Consider the following 18,773-nt stretch of genomic DNA (forward strand, 5'->3'; position numbering starts at 1 on the left):
ACTTGCGTTAGAGAGTGATGGGTACCTAACAGCATCAGCGGACGAGAGAGCAGATCTGTGAGGCGGCGGAAACGCAAAGGGCATGACTCCAGCAGGGCAGACCCCGCAGCAAATCCTGCTCTAGACCCTGACCTTGGGCACCGGTGCTGCGCAGGATGCCATCGTGTCCCCTTGGCACAAGTGTCCTCACCAGCTGTGATTCTCCAAACCCTTATCATGCTTTCTACCCCATCCAAAAACCCTTTCCCACCCAGAGGGACTTATCCTCTTTGTCAAACACACTCCTTCCTCCATCCTACAAAGTCACATTTATGGGTTGTAGAGTCCCAACCCTCTCTCCCAGGTAAATAAAGTCAAAATGTTAGAATCTCATTAGGAAAAACACACATACATTATCTTTGACACCCCACACCTACAAATGAAGCAATGCTTTTTTATTTTTAATTTAATTTACGCCTTTGTGAAACTCTTTTTACGCTTCCTCCTCCCCCCTTGGGAAATGGGCATCAATAAACAAACAATTACAGTGTGATTTTTAATCATCTTTTAGTATACAAGAAAAGAGTCAGTCTGGACTTCAGAGGTCAATTTCAAAAGTGAGTGTCTGGCAGGGAGTCAGGACATTAAGGGCTGTTTTTTCTCCTTAGGAAAGCATTATCAGGATTTCCCCGGTGGCACAGTCACTAAGAATCCGCCTGCCAATGCAGGGGACACGGGTTCGTGCCCTGGTCTGGGAAGATCCCACATGGAGCAACTAAGCCCGTGCGCCACAACTACTGAGCCTGCACTCTAGAGCCCACGAGCCACAACTACTGAAGCCCGCGTGCCTAGAGCCCGTGCTCCGCAACAAGAGAAGCCACCGCAGTGAGAAGCCCGCGCACCGCAACGAAGAGTAGCCCCCGCTCGCCGCAACTAGAGAAAGCCCGCGTGCAGCAATGAGGACGCAATGCAGCCAAAAATAAATAAATAAAATAAGTAAATTTATTAAAAGAAAAAGAAAAGATCGTCTTCTATCATATAGCTTCAGCTGCATCACACAGGCACCGTTTTAATAAATAAACTAATTACGCAAATTACGAAGACCTTAAACTTCGGTCAGCGGCTTTTGGGGATAGAGATGCTGTACGAGCTTCTTGGGAGAAGCCAAGCTCAGTCTTGCTGCCTTGAGGTGAGACTGCAGAAGGCTGCTCCCTCCAGCCACAGGGCCCACCACGGCGCCCTTCCAGCCTGGTAACTCCCGATGGGCACAGCCGCCCTGGGAGAGGACTTTCTTTGTCCAGGGAGCCTGCTGGGGATGGCGCTCTCTGAGATCCACAGAACAGGAGACTGCCTCGGAGCTGTTGTTCCTCTCCAAAGCCATTAGCACTGCACTTAATAAGCAACTGCTAACAGTCCGGAGAGGAGTCATCCATCACACTGATCTTTATTTTTCTCTCTGTATCCTGTTCCTTCGCCTCTGGCAACGTTCCGGAGCAAACAGGCCTGCTGGGTAATGGAAGCCACTGGGAGTGAGAAGGCCTGTCCCCAGGTCTCTCCTCTGTACTCGCCAGAAACCACTCCCTCTCCAGCTGACCCTCACCAGGCCACCTGAAAAGCTTCAAAGACATCCAGCTCATTTTCCACTGGGCCCCCAACCGCCCAGCTCTCCCCTGACGCGCCAGACTTGGAGGGACCTGGCTGTGCAGGCCCTGAGGTCAGAGGGAGGCAGCACATCTGAGGCTTCCCTGGAATGAGCTCTTAGGGGGCTCCCTACCCCCATGAAGAGGTGAGTGAGAGATGTATTTCAGCAACCAGCATCCCCGCCATCCACTGTCTCAAACAGGGCGGATACAGGGAGAGTCCTCCAGCCCCCTGGCTCTCAGCCAGCTTCCCCCCAACCGCCCACCAAAGAGCAAATCAGAAAGGATAGCACCTTGTTGCTTCTTCCCTCCCTGCCCACCTCCAGCCCCACTCTGGGATCAATACCTAATGCTGAATTCAAGATCTTATCTGAGTTCTGCAAGGGCAAAGCGACAAACTTTTCCTCAATGATTAAATCCTTTGATGATCGGTCCAATATTTTTCAGCCCCCCTCTAAGAACGTTTAGAGAGCAAATGCAATGACTCAGAAAAGGCTGGAAAGCCACCATTCTCTCTGTCCTTGGGCACAGAGGGTCTCAGAGAAGGCCGCGAAATGAAGCGATGGGCGGGGCCAAGGAAGGCCCTAGCTTCTACCAGCAGCTCAGCTCCCCAGCTGGCTGTAGGAACCTGCTGTGCGGCTTTCCAAAACTCCACATGCCTTAGTTTCTCCATCTGAAAAATGGAGGTACATCGTAGTCCGGCAAGAGGAGAGGTGTGGAGAAGGACTAGTAATAAGGAGGTGCTCAAGTCCTTAAGATCACCGACTCTCCTGCTTTAAACCACTGCCTAGCCCCGTGCTCGCAGAGCGGCTAAGAACACAGGCTCGGGGTGGACAGGGTGGGTTTACGTCTAAGTTCTGCTCGGACTAGTGTGCCACTCTGGGCAGCTCAGTTCATAAAGATTCCACAGTACGTGCTAAGCACCTGGTATAGGGGTGCTCAGAAAGTGGCTGTTTCTACCAGGAGTGCTAACACAACCTGGTTAACACAGAACCCTGTACCACTATGGTGTGCACTCTGATGGGGCGGGGGGGTCAGACCCCCCCTTCGGGAATGAAGGTCATCTTCCCCAGCTGCTGGGAGTGCTGCTGGATGACGGCCCCAGCTGTTGGTCCCCTCCAGGACTTCCCCGGTACAAGCCCAAGTTGACACCTGCTTCCCAGGTGGGCTGCCTCCTATGACTGATCAACATACGGGGGTAACTGGGGCAGCTGAAGGACCACCCTCTCTTCAAACTCCCCAGGGCATCACAGGTCGTCACCTCCGTCTGCCCAGTCCCCGTGAAGAGCATCCCCAATGAACCTCCTGCAGACCCAGCCCCATCTCAGGGACCCCTACCGGAGACAACTGCTCCCCCTCCGCTAGTTAGAGAAAGGAAACAATCTGGAACATACTTCCAGTTAAAAAGCTAAAAGCCAGAAGCATACTTTAGATCCTGGAGCTCAGCGGTCCCAGTTCATGTATTTTCCAGAGGCAGAGCCTGAGGGGTTCAGAGAGCTTAGGAAAAGTGCCCCTGGCTAAACGCAAAGGGGCAGCAGAAGCTGGAAGGCGGTCCCTCTAAGGACGAAGGTGGGAAGACTCCACACTTCTGTGAGAGTCAGATGCTGAACGACCTTCCTGCTTCCAGGACGGAGGATGCACCTCCCTGGAGGGCTCACTGTCTGCCGGACTCTCCCCTGGGCTCTTTCCCACGGTGCTACCGAGGTCCGAGTGCAGATGCAAAGTGGGAAGAAACACAGGCTGGTGCTTCCGTGAACAGGAGCAGTAAACTGAGGGCCACCCTTGTGCCTACGGGACCAGCGGGGACAGGGCAGGAGGCGGCCACCATGGGGCAGGAAGTGGAAAAGCTGCCCCGACCCCTGGCTCCTAATGGCAAGTGTGGCCTGACTCCCAGAAGGCCAGGCCCCGTGCCACGGAGTTTTCCCTGACAGCAGTGGTCGCGGCTCAGGGGCACACAGGTGGTTTTCAAAATCCCTGGGGCAGAGGACAAGTCACCGCCCAGGCTGCCCAACGGGGCTGGGTTAGAAGGTGACGGAAAGCACTAAGCAAGTGTGCCCTGACGACACGGAGGGGTTAATGGTCTGGGCCTCTTTAAGCAGAGAGCTGGCGGCAGTGCCAGCCAGAGAGGTGTCCTCAGCTCCTGCTCCAGCAGCACTTTCCTCTTGATAAGATAATGGAAAACAGGAAGCCGAGGAGGTGAAGGAAAGGTTGGGGCAAGGTGGCTGCAGGAGGACTTTACTTTCCTGTGCTTATCTCCTGATCCCAAGTGCACATTCCATCAGGCCAGGGCTGTGAGGCCTGCTGGCTCCACATCTAGGATTTGTGCTTCTCTCGTGATATGTTCTTTCTTTAGAGAAAATTCTTTCCTCCCCTAATGCTCTGGATCGCTGAAGTATTACCCCAGCTTCAGCACCCCGTCCAGAGAGAAACTCCCCCTCAGCTGTTTGGAGAGGCTGGAAAGCATGCATGGGCCAAAGCCCCCGCCGACACAGGTGGGACAGCGGGACCAGATTTCTGTACAGGAGCAAACGGGCAGCAGGTGTCAGGTCCTTCCCGTTGAAACCTCTGGGCACACGGTCCCTCCTGCCTTCTCTTCCCCGCCCCACCAGCATCAGGCCGGCCACAGGCTGCATCCATTCAGGCCGGCTTCCTGGACGGGCGGCCTGAGCTGTCACATACACCCCGCGCTCAGAAGGGCTCCACTCTTGGTTGAATGCTCTGCTGTCATCTTGAAATTCTGGATAGTTTTTGAATAAGAGGCCCTGCCTTTCATCTTGTTGTTGACTCCATGAATTATGTAAGGGGTCCTGCACTGACCACAGGAATCTTAAAGGCGGGCAGGGCAGAAGGATGCGGGGCAGGCCCTGCCTTGGCTGGGGGAGGGGGCAGCGCCGTGCACGCACCAGGGGCTCTGCCCGCCCTCCATCCTGCCATCGCCACCGGGAGTCCTGACTTGGGGGAGTGAGCGACCACGTTCCTGAAGCTACTCTGAGTGCTGGGCCACAGGTGACCTCCCTTAGGCTCCCAACAGGAAACACTTCCCTCACCCAGTCACAGAGGGACCCCCACCCCATCACTGTGCCCAGTGCCCTTGGAGAAGGGGAAGAGGCTTCAACCACGGCAGGAGGCATCTGCGTTAGAAACAGGGGAGCACTTTCCCTGGCGCCTCCTCTGCAGTGTGTCTGGGCCTGACGTCCTGAGTGTGAATCCAGCTCTGTCAGTTACCAGCCGAGTGACCTGACACGGAGGGTGAGCCGCCCCCTCAGGTCCCTCAGATGACGAACCTCTTTCCCGGCTCAACTGAGAGGGTTCCATGAGATGATCTGTCATCTCTCCCAACACAGGGCCTGACACAGAGCAAGAGACCAAAACTACTTTTTTCACTGATATTCAAAAAAGAATGACAACAATACTGCCTAGAGGCCGCTGAGGAATCTTCCAGGACTATGAATTCTAACACTGAGCACCAGTGCCACGTTCAGATGCACCTCGCCCATCCTGAAAATAAAAGGCCGAAAACACCCTTCTCAACAAACCTGCTGCACGTGGAGACCACAAAGAGCAGAATTTGAGGGCTTCCCTGGTGGCGCAGTGGTTGAGAGTCCGCCTGCCGATGCAGGGGACATGGGTTCGTGCCCTGGTCTGGGAAGATCCCACATGCCGCGGAGCGGCTGGGCCCGTGAGCCATGGCCGCTGAGCCTGCGCATCCGGAGCCTGTGCTCCGCAACGGGAGAGGACACAACAATGAGAGGCCCCAACAGTGAGAGGCCTGCGTACCGCAAAAAAAAAAAAAAAAGAGCAGAATTTGTAATCAGCTGTCCTAGGTGTGAGTCCCTTCTCTGATCCTGGATGTAAGGCACCTCCTCTGAGATGTGGTTACCTCATCCACAAAATGGAGGTGATGGTAATAATAATAATACCTAACATTTATGCACAGTTGATGTGCTTGGCACTACGCTCTCCAAACAATCCTATAAGGAGGTACCCATATTATCTCCATTTTGCAGATGAATAAACTGAGGCATAAAGAACTTAAGTGATTTTCCCTCCGGGGGCTGCTGTGAAGATCAAGGTAGAAGATGCGTGTGGAAGCAGTGCTGGGAAAACCATAAAGATCGACGCAATGCTGACGATGATCAAGGGTCGTCAAGAAACGCCCGTCACCGGCACCACCTTCCTCTCACTCCGGAGCGTTGCAGAAGCAAAGGCAATCATTCCACACCTGTAAGCTCTTCTTTTCTCTCCTTGCCTCCCCCTAACTCCTCATCCTCTACCCCATCCCCATCCCTTCCCCAACATATAACACCCCTGAGGCCCCAGTTTTCTATTTTCCCTTTTAAGGATGCTGTAGGTGGATGCATGAGATGCTTGGTTCCCCAGGCACACTCAGGACAGCCCCTCCTTCTCCCACCCTTGGAAGCATCGCTTCCCACCCACTCCTTCCTCCCTTTCACTCAGCCTGCCTGCTCAGAACAGGGAGACAGGCAGTCAGCACTGGGTAACTGCTTCTAATCACAGGGGACAGCAAGAATGTAAACAACACAAGAAACATCTAAATACCATCCAAGTGGCAAGGAAACACTGATCGCTGGCCCCTTCTCTCTAGAACACTGCTTCCTGCCACCCCCCCTTCAGAAACTCTGTTCATTAATGCCCCGTGAATAGGAACCCCAGAAACCAGGAGCTTCCGGAGAACGGAACGCTAAACCATAACTTTTGATGCTGCTTCCTCTGGGGAGGATTTTCTAGAGTCATCCAATTTTCTGTTTAAAGGAATCATTTCAATGTGTTTGTGTTTTTTTTTTGGAGGGTGGGGTGAGGTGGCAGAGGTCAGAGACCCCTTTGAGAATCTATTCAAGGCTAGAGAACCTCTCCCAAAAGAAACATAAAACATCCCGCGTGTCACTTCAGGGCTTCTTAGACCCCAAGATGAAACCCATTTTCCAAAACATGGACAGGACAGTAAGCACAGGAGAAAACACAAGGAAGTGCAGATGTCCTCCAAGCATCCAAGAGGCACAAAAGGGCATTCCAGGTCTGCACCCATTGTATACATCGAACATCGAATAAACCCAGGATGAGGCTTTTTTTTGGGGGGGGGGGCTCTTTAGATTGACAGTGTGCTTCTCAATGCCCCCCTCCCCAATGCAAATTGAGAACTCAACTGAGTAACTGCTGTGAATAATTTCCACTTCGTGCTGTGGTTCAGCAAGGACTAAGAAAGCAAGGATTGGAAAAGTGTATCAGAACACGTGTTGGGCGTAGCTGCACAATTAAATGACGGTTCCCAAGCCAAAAGGAAATGGTGTTTTAACTGTCCAGTATCAACCCTCCACACTACCGTGGCCCCTCTCTTAATAGAGATCCACAACACACGTCACCTCCACCTGCCTGATTTTGGAACAGTCACTGTATCTTTTGTCTGCAGGACTGGGGGTGAGAAGAGATGGAGGCAGGAGAGGATGAAGGGGCAACCTCCCCACACTGGGGTTCTTACCTCTGTGCCTGTTGGTCGTCTTATCAAACATCAGCATTGCATCCTCCACCTGCAAAACAAATACAAAATAGAGTCTCTGCTTTAGGAATTTTAACAAAATACACAAAACCTTATATATTGGTGGGGGGCGGGGTGGCAGTTTCCGTTATAGAAGTCACGTTGCTTGTTAAAACCTATTTGAGGGCTTCCCTGGTGGCGCAGTGGTTGAGAGTCCGCCTGCCGATGCAGGGGACGCAGGTTCGTGCCCCGGTCCAGGAGGATCCCACATGCCACGGAGCGGCTGGGCCCGTGAGCCATGGCCGCTGAGCCTGCGCGTCCGGAGCCTGTGCTCCGCAACGGGAGAGGCCACGACCGTGAGAGACCCGCGTACCACAAAAAAAAAAAAAAAAAAAAAAATCAAAGAGAGGAAAATACCAAAGGCACCCTCTGTCTCTCCTCCTAGTCCCTTCCTCTGTCCCCCCAAGCACCCTGCAACCCTTTTAGTCATTTCTGGAGAGTCAGGATCCACACTCAAGTCCCACACGGACCTCAAGAAACTCACACTTATGAAACCAGATTTGGCTTTGAATTCCACTCCTTTTACTTATGATCCAATCCTTTATTTGCTCCACAAAAGACACATCTTTAGTGCAGGTGCTGTCCTAAACCAATCAGCCATTCACTTGCAGACCGTACCTGGTTTGGCCAGGCGAGTAGCCTGGTCTCCTCATTCATTTTGTGCCCAAAGTTGGCAGTAAAAATACAATCCGACCACATGGCTGTGGGTGGACAGAACTGTTAGCCAGAGGGCTCCGTGCTTGGAGCAATTTCAACGTGCGTGCGTGCGCGTGTGTGCGTGTGCGCGGTGCGAAGGACCAAGCACTGTTCACTGGAGCTCAAAGGCTCAGAAATGAGCTTGGGGGCCTGAGCTAAGCCAGCTGAGAAAAAGAACCATCGGCTATTCATTCCTCACTCCTCCCAGATGACAGTCTCCGATGGAGGGGAAGACACTGGGCAAAGCAATAAGACCAGGTTTAAAATGGTGCCTCCGGACAAGTCAAATCTATTTTTCTAGACGCCCATCAAGTATAACGGGGAGAGCAAAGCCAAGGCGAGAACGGAAGAAGGCGCAGGCAAGCCAGACACAAACCTCCAAGGGACTGGCCTAGCTTACACATCCCTCTGGAGTCAGGGCCCCTGGTGTTGCTAAGCAACCGGGCCTGAGCAAGCAGGCTCCTGGGGCCTTCCCCTTCTGGTCCCCATCTCTGTAGTCAGTTACTGGGAGGGAAATGGCCTTGCACGGTGACTGTTCCTCCAGCAAGGAGCTGTCCTCTCTCTCCCAGGAACCAGGCTTAGGGGAGTAGGGGATGCTAGTTTGGAGAGGGGGTGCCTTCACCAGACCCCTCCCCGGCCAGGCAGGATTGATGAGTCCCCAAGGCACCTGCTGAGGCCAAACACACCATAGCCAGCTGCCTCCCGTGCACCCCTCAAGCGAAACCACCAGAAGATCAACCGGTTGGTTTCTACAAAGGGCCGTCACGTTTGAGCATATGGCATCGCAGACTCCGACCCGGGGCCTCGAGGAGGATTCCACTGCCTGGGGTGCGGGTGGGTGGTGGGCGAAGCCTGCTGGGTATCGTGCAGGTGAACATGACATCCGTTTCACACCCACTGCCATATTTTCTAAGATGTTTGCCAAGTCCTTATTTTGACCTGAAAATGCCTAACAGTAAGAAAAACAGCCCCCCTTCTGTGTTGGCCATGTTTGGGTACTGAAACTCAGCTCCCCTTAGGAGATAAATAGTTTGAATTAAGAAAAAGTATTTTCAACGCCCCTCCTTTCCATCGTGCGTAATTGGGTCCCTCTTCTCCTTCCTACTTCTGGATGTTTTCTGATGCTGCCCTGCTAATATTTGCTCCACCCTGATGAGTGAGGAGGAGGCTCTGTGTATGTTTTTTGGGGGCAACCACTGTCGTAAAGAATAGAGCTCTTGGGCTTCCCCGGTGGCGCAGTGGTTGAGAGTCTGCCTGCCGATGGGTTCGTGCCCCGGTCCGGGAGGATCCCACATGCCGCGGAGCGGCTGGGCCCGTGAGCCGTGGCCGTTGAGCCTGCGCGTCTGGAGCCTGTGCTCCGCACCGGGAGAGGCCACAACAGTGAGAGGCCCGCGTATCGCAAAAAAAAAAAAAAAAAAAAAAGAATAGAGCTCTTTCCTCTATGGTCCAGTGTACAATGGACCTCACAAAGACCTCCTGAATAGATACAGCGTTGGAGCGCAAGAAAAATTCTATTAACACTTTACAAAATAGAACGTCTAAGAAGTAGCTAGAGAGGAAAGAGAAAGGGGATAAAAATCAATATGGGTAAGTCCCGGTGCTTGGGGGAAAGAAAACTTTTCACGATCGCAAAACACTTATTAATTCAGAGAAGCCATCAATGCGATGGAAACCTGGCAGAACAGCAAGAGCTGAAACTGGAAGAATCCGAACATACAAAGACTGAATAGAATGAAAACCACGGCCTCACATACGGGGCTGTTTCTCACGGTTCTATGTGAATCAAACAGAAGAGGCTTGTGTGAGCCTCCATCGTAGGGATGCGAGGGATACGGGCAAGGCGGCTGGTACTCAGCCCCGGAGACAGCAAACTGGTAACTCTGCCCGTCTCTCTCTCTCTCACACACACAGACACACACAGACACACAGACACAGACACACAGACACACACACACACACACAGACAGACACACACACACAGACACACACAGACACACACACACACACACACACACACACACACACACGTAGATTAGTTGGCTGTGCCGAGTTCAGCCTGCAGGCCAGGCCTCGTTCACGGAGCTAAAGAGTTAGGGGGCTGGACACAGGCGTTTCTCTGACTTCGGGGAGAAAACACCGCTAACCCTGGTGAAATGCTGCTTCAAAGGCGCTGGTATTTATTTTGCGTTGACAGTGCCCTCACCAGCCATACAGATTTCTTTGTACCAGAGGTGAGGGCCCACAGGCCTAGTGGTCCTGGGGGGTCTCCAGAGCGAGGGGGCAAGAAGGGGAGGAGGTGTCTGAACCTGAGCACACTTTGTCCCACGTCTTGGCACCTGCCCGGTCTGTCTGGGGAGAAGGAGCCTGTTCCAACCTTGAGATCTGCCTTCTAATAAAGTTAGGTATAAAAGTCAGGTGTCAAGGCAGGTATAAAACGCAGCCCTGGCATCCTCAGTGGTGTACCCTTGCAAACGACAAAGCAGGGCAAGTGACTTTAAGTGAGCTGGTTGGGGGTGCCCCCGTTGGTGCCCAACACCAGGAGGCCCTGAGCCTGTAATCCTGACTATTGCAAGGCTCAGAGTACGTCGTGACCTCCTCAGAGGTGCCCCACGCACGCCCCGCGTCTGAGAGTCAGCAGTGGGAGCGACACTGTTAGTTTCCATGGCCCACGGGGGTTAGGCAGGGTGTCTCAAACCTCCTCCCTGTCAGAATCTCTTGGAGCACTTGTTAAAACTTAGATCCCCTGGGCCTCAGCCCCAGGGTGTCTGATTCAGGAAGCAGCGTCTGCATTTCGAACAAGCTCCTGGGCGATGCTGATGCAGCTGCTGGCCTAAGGACCCTACTTCCCATGTGCTGCTCTGAGGGGCAGAAACAAGAACAAAAGCTAAAGACACTGGACAGAGCTGCTTCTCCCTCTTTACATCCATTCAGCGCTCAATACATGAACCAAATTACTCTTCCGGGGCAACCGAGACACGCCAGGGTGATGAACGGCTCTCCCGCGCTTTGCTCTCTGTCTCTCAGACGCTTATACTCCAAGATCCTGAAAATGACAGCGGCAGAACCCATGACAGAGAAGATGACAAGAAGAGGGACTTCTTAGTGGCAACCAAGCTGTCCCTGCACCCAATGCAGGAAAAATTCAGATTCTGAAGGAGAAATTCAGATTCTACTAGGATGACAGAAACTTCCCTTCCAACAAACTCCAGCTAATGGCTACATCAGTCAGTCGGCTCAGTTGTGATTAGAAAATCTAATCAATTAACTTTACTTTTATGTGACATGTATTTATTAACTATGCACTACTTGCAAAGCATCAGCCTAAGTTCCAAATAAGAGGCAAATTATATAGGTCCATAGTATATGGATTGCATTAATGACCCCATACCCCTTACCCTATAATTTTGCAGTTCCTCTCAAAAAAGGCCGTCTACCTCTCCACCTTTGTATCTGGACTTGACTTCTTATGGTCGATAAAAAAGGTGGAGAGAATGGTATGTCTGTTTTGGGCCCAGCCTCATGAGGGTCTGTGTGTTTCGCCTTGTTCTCTCTTGCACCTCTGCCGTCACCATGAGAAGGGCATGGCCAGGCTGGCCTGCTGGAGGATGAGAAACACGTGGAGCAGGGCCAAATCCCCTCAGTTGCCCCAACTGAGGCCAGCCTAGATGGGCGAACAGCTGGTCAACCCCAAAACATGCAAGTGAACCCCGCCAAGATCGGCAGAACCGCTCCCAGTGGACTTTCGACTGCAGACTCGTGAAATAAACAGCTATCATCTGCCGCTGAGGTTTTGTGGTTGTTTGTTACATGGCATTCTTGTGGAAACAGGTGACTCATACATGGTCCCTGCTCTCAAAAAAAAAAAACAGCTTTTAGTCTATAAGCAGATACACAGTCTCAAATAATACTAGACACTGAAGAAAGGCAAGAAAATGGGTGGAAGGAGGTGAAAGGCGGAATGTCAGCTGAGTATTAAACGATCGATTCCACCTTCCTAGTGGAATACAGGTACTAGGATGTGAAGGGACCGCCTCTAAATCTCACCTCAGCAGCGAGGATGGAGACCGAGATGCTGGACGTGCCAAGAGAAATTGGCAACATGTTCCTCCCTAAATGAGCACCAGGAAAATCTGCAATCTTAGCACTCAAGTCAGTGGGTGATGCCTCTCTAATCCTAATTCATTTAATGAATGAGCGAACCCTCTTTATAACGAGTCTAAAGATTTACTGTGAGCCCGACCTTCCTGCTGGGTGATTGTAGAAGTAGGCAGAAGATGTGGACCACATCCAGAGGTGAGACCTTAGCCATCTCATGGCAGACAGTGTGGCACAAAGCATGGGCAGGATCCAGGTTCCAATCCCAGCTCCATGAGGAGCTCACTGAGGGGAAGTCACCTCCTTTCTTGGTCCTTAGTTTCTCATCTGTGAACGGAGGGAACTGTATGGGATGGTCACCTAGGATCCATCAGTAGAGATTCTGCCTAGAATGCTGAAACGGACCACAGAACCTGCTGGGACCCCATCCAGGAGCATCAAATTCACCACCGGTCCTTCGCAAATTCTCTGTGACTGAGGATGTTCCAGAGCTTTGCTGTGGCTGGCCAACACACCCTCAGAAATGCCCTACCCCTCTTGGGATACAAATACACCCCCCCACACACACCACAGGTATCAAGAACAAAGCAGGAAAATGCACTTCAAATGATCCTTAAATTATTTGGTCAGACACAAGGCGGGAGAGGAAAAGGAAAAGAAGAAACGCAGCTCTCCAAACTCCCCCAGAACAAATGCCTTTCAATTTCACTTCCTGCTCCCACTCAAATACTTCAAGCGTTAGTTTAAATAAACGCCCATAAATGCGATACCGTGACACTACAGTGCGCAGGGCTGAACAGGCCTGCTGATGCTCTATAAACTCAAGGCACTAAAGTCATAAGAGGGGACTGAGTCTCGTATACGAGGCAGGACTGCCCAGAACAGAGAAGCCTGGGATCCCCACTGGAGACGGAGGCTGCCTTATTCCGGGGATTGTTTCTGCACATAGGACGGCACTGCTCTCCACTCCTCCTCCAACCAGCCTGCACAAAACCAAACTCCGCTCCTGCCCTAGAGCTTGGTAAGGGCGTCTAGCTTATTGGAATGAAACTTCTCAGCATGCTTCAGCCTTGCAGAGGGTAAGGACAGTCTATCTTTAATCACTGCCCAAAAGGAAGAATGGAGGACAAAAGGGAACAGCCAGGAAAATCCCATTCGTTGAAATCTAGATCAGTAGTTTTCAACCTTGACTGCCCACCAGAATCACCTGAGGAACTCAAAAAAAACCCTGCTGCCGAGGCCACACGCTGACCAGCGAAATCAGCGCTCAGGAGTGGGTCCCGGGGATACGGCAGAGGAGTGTTTAAAGCGCCCCCAGGGATTCCAGGGTACAGCCAAGGCTGAGAACCACGGATCTAAATGGCTAAATCCAGAGCTGAGCCTTAATCGCAATGTATGTGTGTGGACGGGCCCTAAATAAAAGGGGCTTTACCTGCACCTTCAGCTGCCCGAAGACTGGCTGTCTGTCCCCCGCCAGATCCGCAGACCCTTTGCCACAGGTGGCTTTTGGGGGCCTCTCCTCACCTTGTTTTGGTCTTAGGAAAAGAGAGCCAAAGTTCTGTTCTGGAAGGAGCTGAGAAGGGCCAAAAACTGAACCCAGGACTTGAAGAAACCTAAAGAAATCACTGGGTTTTTTTCGCGACCATCAATATTTTCACAGGTACTACTGCTTCGGTCCTCACGACAACCCCAGAAGACAGGGATTATTACAAATTCTCCGAGCCTCAGTTTCCTCCCTCGTGGTTCTGGAGATGGGGGGGACTGGGCCCCCAGGACTCAGCGGCTGGTCTTCTCAGTCCAAATCTCAGCTGGCCAGCCCTGCCTGCCTGCCGGGGCTCAGGTTCTGGTACCCCTGGCTGCAGGCACCCGAGCCCCTCGGCGCCCACCTCTGTGCACTTACTCCTGGAAGGGCCGCAGCGACAGCGGCGCTGAGTGGTTTTGCAGCTGCTGCCACTAGGCACTTCTTCCTTCATTCCAAGGCTCAAAAATGTCTAGTTTGCACCCACCTGAAAGCTTGTCTATTTTAACTCACGTCCGTGCCTTAATTAAGTAACAAGACAGACAGTCTGCTTAGGTTCTCTTTTTTGGTTGTAAAATAGACGTAAAATTTGCCGTTTCAACCACTTTTTGATAAACAATTCAGCAGCATTAAGTACATTTCCTCAACTCTTCATAGGAGGCTCCTAAGTCTAACTGTGGCCAGAATGTTCAGTCCCCAGTTGGCAAGACTCTTCTTTACTGGCCCTATTTTTTTACTCTTTTTTAATTCTTGTGGGGTCATTTCATTTTCCCATTTAACTTAAACAAAACAAAACAGAAACGCAAACCCTGGTGTTCATCAGAGAGCAGTTGTGAATTTATAAAATAGATACTTGCCAAAGGGTGTAGGATCAACTCTACTCTGAAGATTCAGATATTTTTACTTACATAAAGGCAGGCAAAACCTCCTACTCAGGGATGCTGATTCCACACGTAAATATCAGACTCTAGGCTATGAAATGTCTGTTCCCTCCGAAATAATGATTACTGTAATAGCTACCATTTACTGGAGCTTAATAGGCAATTTGCAAAAGCTCATTTAATTATCATAATAGCTCTGAGGTAGCTATTATCACACCCATTACATAGGTAAGGAAATTGTGGCTCATTGCAATTAAGTGACTTGCCTAGGATCACACATGCAGCAAATGATGGAGCTGGGATTTAAAACCAGATGCATCCCTACATCTTTCTACTGGTCTCCCTTAATCGTGTTCTATTTTTTGAATGCCTAGGCCTCAGCGCAGCTCTGTTGTCTCCTGAGTGAACCAACAAACACTGCTTTAAAACTCTCCCAAAAAGTTAAGAGAGGTGATGAGGTAGCCAAGGAGATAGCCGTACATCACCTCCAGCAGGCTCAGGAGAGGAGGGGATGGTCAGAGAGGGAAGCAAAGAGAAAAGGAGGCTGAGGGGTCCGCTCTTTGGTCACTAAGCAAGCTGGTGGCAGGGCTGGAACTGGCAGAGGAGTCCCAGAACTCAGTCCAGGGCTCAGACCACCAGAGTCCGTGCTGCACACGAGCCCTAAGAATGCTGAGTGAGCACGCCCCCCGGAGTTGTTAGGAAGCCTTCAGGTGGTGGGTGGTGAGTGCCTGACACACAAGACACTCTCATCATAACATTTATTGCAAGTCACTGCCCCAGCCCTGGCAATCCCCGCATATGTGCACCTACACACACGCCTGTGCACACGTACACACATACCCCACGCAGTTAAGTGGGGGAACTGCACGCAACCCTGTGCAACTTCCCACTGCCAATGGGTCACATCCAGGGACAGCCACTAATGAAACCAGCACGTCCTTGGGGGAGCAGTCCCGGGGGCACCATCTCAAAACCGAGCAAGGGAAGCAAGAGTCTGCCTGTACAGCCTCGGGTGGAGTTGGGGGTCCTGGCTGTGCGGGCAAAGCCCAGGCCCAGCGTTACCCCAGAGGGCGGGGCAGGAGGCTCTCTCTGGGGACACACCAGCCGGGATGAGACAGAAGGCTGCGAAGGAAGGGAGGCGGTGAGAAAGGGACACAGACAGAGGCCGGGCACAAGCTGCTGGAGGAGAAGCAGTTGGTTCCGACAGGCTTGACAGCTGTCACGTGGAAATGGCATCTGGCCTAACGGCCTCTCGTGCGAGGCGCCTTTGCGTGGCGGCTGCTGTGCTCTGGAAGTCCCCGGCCCGTGTGCAACACCGGTTGTGAGCGTGTGTGTGCATGCAGGCATGCGAGTGTGTGCTGTGGGTGGGCGAGGGACAGGCCAGCTTCCCAATGTGCCTCTCCACTCCCCCCCCACCCCGCCAGCCTCTCCCCATCAGGCTCCCCCTACCGCGAAAAAGGCCCAAACCCGCCAGCTCCGGAGGAGACAGGCAAATCATTAGTGGAGCACTGACGTGCCGTAACACTCTCTTGCATTTCCATTAAACAAATACTAAACTGCTAATTGCCAAAATAGATCTCCAAGACTCTGACCAAACAGGGGAAGGGTTTATAATTACCAAGTGTGAAAATGCGCTGCCTGTAAAGAACCACCTCATCTGTCCTCATATGGGCTGATATTGATGGGCATGAAATAAACATCAGGACCAAATGGAAAAATCACCCACATCTCCCGTGGCCAATGCGATCTGGAACGGTGACAAGCAGAGCTGCAGCCATACGCCTGGGGAGGGACCGGGGCCGGGGGGGGGGGGGGGGGGGGCGGACAGGGGAGAACTGGAGTTTTGCAGGCTTGGAGAGTCTAGGTTCCCAGCCTGATTTCAGTCCCTCGGGCTATTTGCATTTTCTTGCAGCCTGGAGTATAGGGAGGGTAAACGGTGTGGCTTGATGACGCGATGGAGGGCTTGCCTGCACCTTGGACCCTCTGGGACAGGCCTGCAGGCACGTTCTATCCTGCCCCCTTTAATAGACTGGCTGACAAGGATGGAGAAGGAGGCAGAGGCAGAGTTTTGCCAAGGTGACACATTTATTCATTAACCCATGCTTATCCAGGCTCTCCTGTCTGGCTGACACAAAGAGTTGGCCGCAGAGCACGGATGAAGAGAATTTGGGTTTAAAATGACCTTTGGCCTTTCTGACACCCCCACGCCATGGTGCCTGCCGACCACTCCATCACTGGGACGGGAGGTAGATGGGTCTATCGGATTCCAAAGCCCCCCTCTCTCTCCTGGACTGCACCTGAGGAGGGGGAGGTGATCTGCCAGAGGTCATAGGAACGGTCCCCCTTTGCTCTCCACCAGCCTGTGATTCTGAGGGAGACAGCGGGGCTTGTAATGAATGCCTGGGGCCGAAGACGGAGGTTCCACTTATCTCGGAATCAATCCTCAGGAATTAGAGGTGACCCAGAGGTCACCTCTTCCCTTCCCACCTGGTACAGGAATCCCTTCTCCAAGGCTCCTTTGAACCCTTCCTGGAGCTTCAAAGACTCAGAGCATCTCTGCCCCATCCCTCAGTCGAATTCAGGAGTAGCAGCACTTAGATGCCTGAAATAACAGCTTCCTCTGATCTGAAGCCCAGTTTTGGCACGCGGCAGAACCCTGCAAACTGCACGGCATCAGGCCTCTGAATCAGGGCACCAAGCACCACTCACCCCAAAACTTCTCAGTGGGGCTCAATGGCATCTCAGGAAGCTCTGCTCCTTCCCCTTTTGGCCACATGAGAGCCAATCTCCTGGGCGCCCTGGTCCCTAAGGTCACCCCCTGAAGTCCTGGGTCAAACGCTCCATCAAACAGCAGCATGAGGAAGGAAGCTCTAAACGACAGACGATTTTTTAAAGGAATTCCACATTGTTACTTTTAAATTCCCAAAGCGTCTTCAAATAATGGCTCACAGAAATAGAATGCTGCCGAGAACAAAGTTCACTTGCGGCAACAGAGCCTAAAGGACTCAGTCACTCAGCAGAGTTACTTTTTGTTCAGATAAGATCATGAACCTCTGAGCTGGAAAGGACCACAAAGATACGCGTCCAGGCCAGTCGTTTTGCAGAGGAGCAAACTGGCTCTGAGCAATGCCGGGCAAACTGAGCCCTGGGGCCAAAGGAGCCTGCCGGGCTCTGATCAGAAGTCCTGGGTCAAATCCCTATCCACCACGTCCACCTCCACACCCTCAGGGGCAGGGCTTCTGGCGGCTGAGTCTCCTCGTGTGTAAAAGGGGCGATGATCGCTGCGAAGCTTCACCCCAGCCTTGGGAAGCAGAAAGTGATGACATCACACACAGGAAAGCACTCGGGTCGGTGGTAAATGACTGCCCCTCGCTATCCCCGGTACTTGGCACACACAGTTTCTCTTTTTTTGTGTGTGTGCGGTGCGCGGGCCTCTCACTCTTGTGGCCTCTCCCGTTGCGGAGCACAGGCTCCGGACGCGCAGGCTCAGCGGCCACGGCTCACGGGCCCAGCCGCTCCGCGGCATGTGGGATCCTCCCGGACCGGGGCGCGAACCCGTGTCCCCTGCATCGGCAGGCGGACTCTCAACCACTGCACCACCAGGGAAGCCCACACACAGTTTCTTGACGAGGATCTGAGGGCTGGATAACGGAGGAACGGACTTCACGTCCGTGACCGCCAAATTCCAATTTAGTGAACTCAGTGTGGATGAGCGAGGGTCACCCTCCTAAGGGTACCTTGCTGTGCTGTAATGAGTCGGATGCAAATAAACCATCTTTTAGAGAGCAAGGGGAATGGCAGAGCCAACCGTGGCGCATCCTACGGTAGAACATTCCTCGGAGTAAAAAGAAACAAACCACTGATGCTCAATGTGGATGGATCTCGAGGGAATTACGCTGACATCTCAGTCTCAAAGGCCGTATGATTACATTTCCGTAACATTCTCAAAATGACAAAATTACAGTGACGGAGAAGAGATGAGTCATTGCCGGGGGTCAGGGGCGGGGGAAGGAACGAACCATTACATGAGGAATTTCTTTGTGGTGATGGAACACTTCTGCATCCCGACTGTGATCAGGGTCACTCGAACCTACACGTGATAAAATTTCAACGAATAGCGTGTGCATGCGCGCGCGGACATACACACACACACAAAACCGATGATGTACCAGCATCCACTTCTTGGTTTTAACAGTGTGCTCTGGTTATGGGAGATATTATCATCGTGGGAAGCTTGGTGAAGGGTACACAAGAGTTCTTTGTACTGTTTTTACAACTTTTTGTGAGTCCTACACTATTAAAAAATAAACATTTAAAATAATAATTTTTAAAAACCACAAGGGGGCTCATTATATCAAGAAACTCAGTGGCAGATCAGTTTATAATGCAAGTAAGTATGCCCGAATTTC

The 18,773-nt window shown here is 52.2% G+C and overlaps 1 protein-coding gene across 3 annotated transcripts in view; it reads right to left on the reverse strand.

The window, feature by feature from the left end:
* The window catches only part of MSI2 (musashi RNA binding protein 2), a 388,721-nt gene that overhangs the window by 131,912 nt on the left and 238,036 nt on the right, over positions 1 to 18,773 (reverse strand). For all 3 annotated transcript variants that reach the window (XM_082861437.1, XM_082861436.1, XM_082861435.1), the window contains exon 7: positions 7,117 to 7,165. In XM_082861437.1, the coding sequence (XP_082717563.1) occupies positions 7,117 to 7,165 (49 nt within the window). The remainder of the gene's footprint in view (positions 1 to 7,116; positions 7,166 to 18,773) is intronic.

Source organism: Leucopleurus acutus (genome assembly GCF_964270905.1).
Source record: "Leucopleurus acutus genome assembly, chromosome: 19".
Lineage (NCBI taxonomy): Eukaryota > Metazoa > Chordata > Mammalia > Artiodactyla > Delphinidae > Leucopleurus > Leucopleurus acutus.